The sequence below is a fragment of the Macrobrachium nipponense genome, chromosome 23 (assembly GCF_015104395.2).
Source record: "Macrobrachium nipponense isolate FS-2020 chromosome 23, ASM1510439v2, whole genome shotgun sequence".
NCBI lineage: Eukaryota > Metazoa > Arthropoda > Malacostraca > Decapoda > Palaemonidae > Macrobrachium > Macrobrachium nipponense.
In genome coordinates, this window is record NC_061090.1 from 41,744,690 (window position 1) to 41,748,854 (window position 4,165).

Here is a 4,165-nt window from a genome sequence, read left to right on the forward strand (position 1 = left end):
AAGAGATAATTATTGGAGGTGACATGAATGGACATGCAAGAAGGACCAAAGTAGGTATTGAGAGTGGGCATGGTGGCTGGGGAGTTGGAGATAGAAATGACAAAGAAGAGAGAGTTGTGGACTGTGCAGATTCATTTGATTTCGGTCTTGTCAACGTCTGGTTTGAAAAAAAAGAAGAAAATCAATGCATTATATACAAGAGTAGAGCAAAAGAAAATCAAATTGATTTCCTCATGTACAGAAGATTGCATCTGAGAGAGGTGAGAAACTGTAAAATTTTAAATGGAGTGTATGGCAGCACAGCACCGGGTGGTGGTAATGGACTTGGAAATAATGAACACAGAAAAAGGTAGGCCTGCACATTTCCCACCAAAAATCAAGTGGTGGAAGCTGACAATTGATGAAGCGAAGCAGGAATTTAAGGAGAGAGTGTTGAGGGAAGTTCGATTGCTAGAGGAAGTGCAAGAATGGTTGAATCACAACAGTATGGTGATAGAGTGGGTGGGGAGGCATTGGGAAAGAGATCTGGAAAGAAACCTCCTGACAATAAGGAAACCTGGTGGCAGAATGATGAAGTGAAAGAGACGGTGAAAGCCAAAAGATGCAAAACAGACCTGGGATAAGATGTACAAAAGACATAAGAAACAAGGAAAGAGGGCAGTTGCACATGAAAAGGAAAGAGCATTGGATGACATGCACGAAGAGCTGGAAACACCTGAGGGGGAGAGAAAAATTCACAGAATTGCAAAGTCAAGGGACATGAACACCAAAGATTACTCCTATATAAAACAGGTTAAGGATGGGAATGGAGTGGTTTTATGCAACGAGGATATGATAAAGAAGAGGTAGAAAGAATACTATGAACACCTGTTAAATGAAGAAAATCCTAGAAATTTCTTTGAAGATGGAGTCCAGAATCTTGGTATGACATACTAGTAGCAAGAAGGAAGTAAAGAAGGCACTAAAGAAGATGAAAAATGGTAAAGCAGTAGGACTGGATGGAATTCCTGCAGACGTGTGGAAAAGCCTGGGGAATAGAAGGAATAGACATGCTGTGGGATATAGGAAAGACAATAAACAGTCAGGAAAAGATACCAAAAGAATGGTGAGAAAGCTTTATTGTCTCTGTCTATAAAGAGAAGGGTGACATCCAGGATTGTGCAAACTGCAGAGGAATAAAGCTCATTTCTCACACCATGAAAGTCTGGGAAAAAATAATGGATCAAAGGATTAAGGAAGAAACATCTGTAGGTGAAGAACAGTTTGATTGCATGCCAGGGAAGAGGACCAACAGATGCAGTGTTTGCCCTCCGACAGGTGATGGAAAAACACTGGGGGAAGCAGGAAGGACTACACATAGTATTCATAGATCTGAAACAGGCATATGATAGAGTCCCACGCCAAGAGAATTGGAGGTGCATGCGAGTAAAGGGAACACCGGAGAAATATGTGTGGTTGGTCCAAGATATGTATGAAGGAGCAATAGCACAGGTTAGAAGCAGTGTTGGGTTAACTGCCAACGGTGTGAGGAATTAAGGACCTCTGGAACTGAGAAGTTTGACAGCAAGGCACATTCAATAAATTCTGGTGCTACTGTTCAGCGAATCCGGTTACTCGCAGCAGGAAAAGGGGATTGGGGATCAACTGTGAATGTGAAAGATTTTTCTATTAAATACAAATTATGAAAAAGTGACAGATGATCCAAGTAATAACTGCTATTATTATGAAAAAGAAGCCTACCACCACGAAGTGCTCAGTTTAAGAGATAAATCTCTGGCGGAAGCAGGCATCCATATCGGAGAACTATTCTAGTAAAGGATGCATAAATGTCTTAAAACAGGTTGCATTGATTTTATCAGTTATAAATATATGAGGCCTTACGAACAATAACTAACTTTAGTGTGGCATTTGCTGAAACATTTATTACAAGTTTCTCAAATGTAAGATGTGTACAAAATTACAGCTAGAATAGTATAAGCTTCAGACACTTTTGATGTACAAGGCATCCTACATCTGTTGTAAAATCGACTGAGATATTCTACGAAGATACAATCTGATATTCTTTATCGGACGTAAGAAATATATTTCATTCGTTATGGCTAAAATTGAACCTATAGACTGTTTTATTATTGTGTACCGACAAAAAGATGAAAACCATTTGAAAACTACACGTCAACATTCATTCAGTTCCTAAATACATCACGTGTTGAAATAATTTAAACCTAAATATTTACTAATGTTTCAAATAGCACTGAAAACAAGGTTGAGAGACACATATGTGTCAAAAATGTTAATTCAAGTTAAGATCCGAAACCTTGACAATTGTTTTCTGGGCGACCAACGGATGCTCACCCGTCCGGTGCTGAATATCGTAGATCTTGAGTGTGCCAGATCCGATTAAGCTCGGCCTCGGTGACCTTAAAGAACCTTTCCTCTTAACTGCCAGCCACAGCATATTGTTACCGGTATTGTGTGAAAGTAATGTATTATATAATAATAAAGTATACTTCAGTGTTTTATTCAATGCCCAATATACTTAGGAAAAAATATGCATAGTTTGCCTACGGATGGTACTAGAATCCCAGGGCATTCTAGTCATTTAATTGTGGTGACATTTCCATTACGTCTACTATGTATTAAGTACATCTTAGTTTTACCAGACCACTGAGCTGATTAACAGCCCTCCTAGGGCTGGCCCGAAGGATTAGATATCTTTTAAGTGACTAGGAACCAATTGGTCACCTAGCAACGGGACCTACAGCTTATTGTGGGATCCGAACCACACTATATCGAGAAATGAATTTCTATCACCAGATATAAATTCCTCTGATTCCGCGTTGGCAGAGCCGGGAATCGAACTTCGGACCACCGAATTGGCAGCCGAGCGCGAAAACCACACTTCCAGCGAGGAACTTCTACTATGTATTGATGCAAATAAATGTATGCAGTGCAGACCATCAGCAAAGCATTTACATCTTGATTACTACTTGTCTGGATCAGTAGGCAAACCATAGCAAATAGACGAGCCGCTGATACAACTTGTTATGGAGGAGTTTAAGTTTGCATTAAAGGGAATACTACAAGAGCAAATAAGAAAATTTTAAATTTTTTACTGGGTTTCTCGATGTTTGACTGACGAGAAAGTTTGTTTGCACAACTCAGTTTGTGAATAGTGTCTTAATCACTTTCACTATAATATTAATTTCTGAATACCTGCAAAAATAACACGTCAAATCACTTTGGCATAGACTCGCATTAGAAACTGATGCGAATATTAGAGCCTGATGGAAGAGCAATATACAGTATTCTCACAGTGGAAATGACTCTAATTACCCTGAAAGAGAAACAAAATCTTCAGCAACTTCGTTGAAATGTCTGGCGAATTCATGGCAAGGAAAGGACCTCACATTTATTTCTTATTATATACACACACACAAACACACACACATATATATATATATATATATATATATATATATATATATATATATATATGTATATATATATATATATATGTATATATATATATATGATATATATATAATATATATATATATATATATAATATATATATATATATATATATATATATATATATATATATATATATATATATATATATATATATATATATATATATATTCCTGTATGTGTATAGCTTTGATCACGGGTGTATCACGTGAAATAATCCAAGGTAGCTACTCAAAACTTGAGGAGCTACCTCGATCGTACCGATATATCTGTTTTTTTTTTTTCTTTCTTTTTTTTCAACTGAGTCTTAGATGTAATACTTACTTTCATTGTATCGAGTTTGCTTGAAAATGCTTTAGAGCCAGTGGCGGATTTAAGGGGGAGCTTGGGCACCTGGTCACTTGCTCCCCCCAATGGATATGAAATGGAAGATTGTATATGTGTGCATACATATATAAGAAGATTGTATATGTGTGCATACATATATAAACATTGACATAATGTGTACCGTATGTGAGTAAAGGTTACATGTACATATGATAATCCTAAGTGCGCCCTCAATTAAAGATTTCTAGATCCGCCTCTATTTAGAGCAAAGGCAAAAAATCTTACTTTCCATTGTTTCGACGTCTTCGTGGCCCTCCACTGTAAAATCTTTCTGAAGTTTAAAATATATATTTCTTGTAAAGGAACT

At 37.1% G+C, this 4,165-nt stretch overlaps 1 protein-coding gene across 1 annotated transcript in view; it reads left to right on the top strand.

Annotated features, from left to right (window-relative positions):
* LOC135197700 (uncharacterized) overlaps positions 1-623 on the top strand; it is a 1,375-nt gene extending 752 nt beyond the window's left edge. The window contains exons 2-3 of the mRNA XM_064224731.1: positions 1-349; positions 455-623. The exon at positions 1-349 is cut by the window's left edge and continues 113 nt beyond it. Coding sequence (XP_064080801.1) covers positions 1-349; positions 455-623 — 518 coding nt within the window. The remainder of the gene's footprint in view (positions 350-454) is intronic.
* Positions 624-4,165: the final 3,542 nt, after the last annotated feature.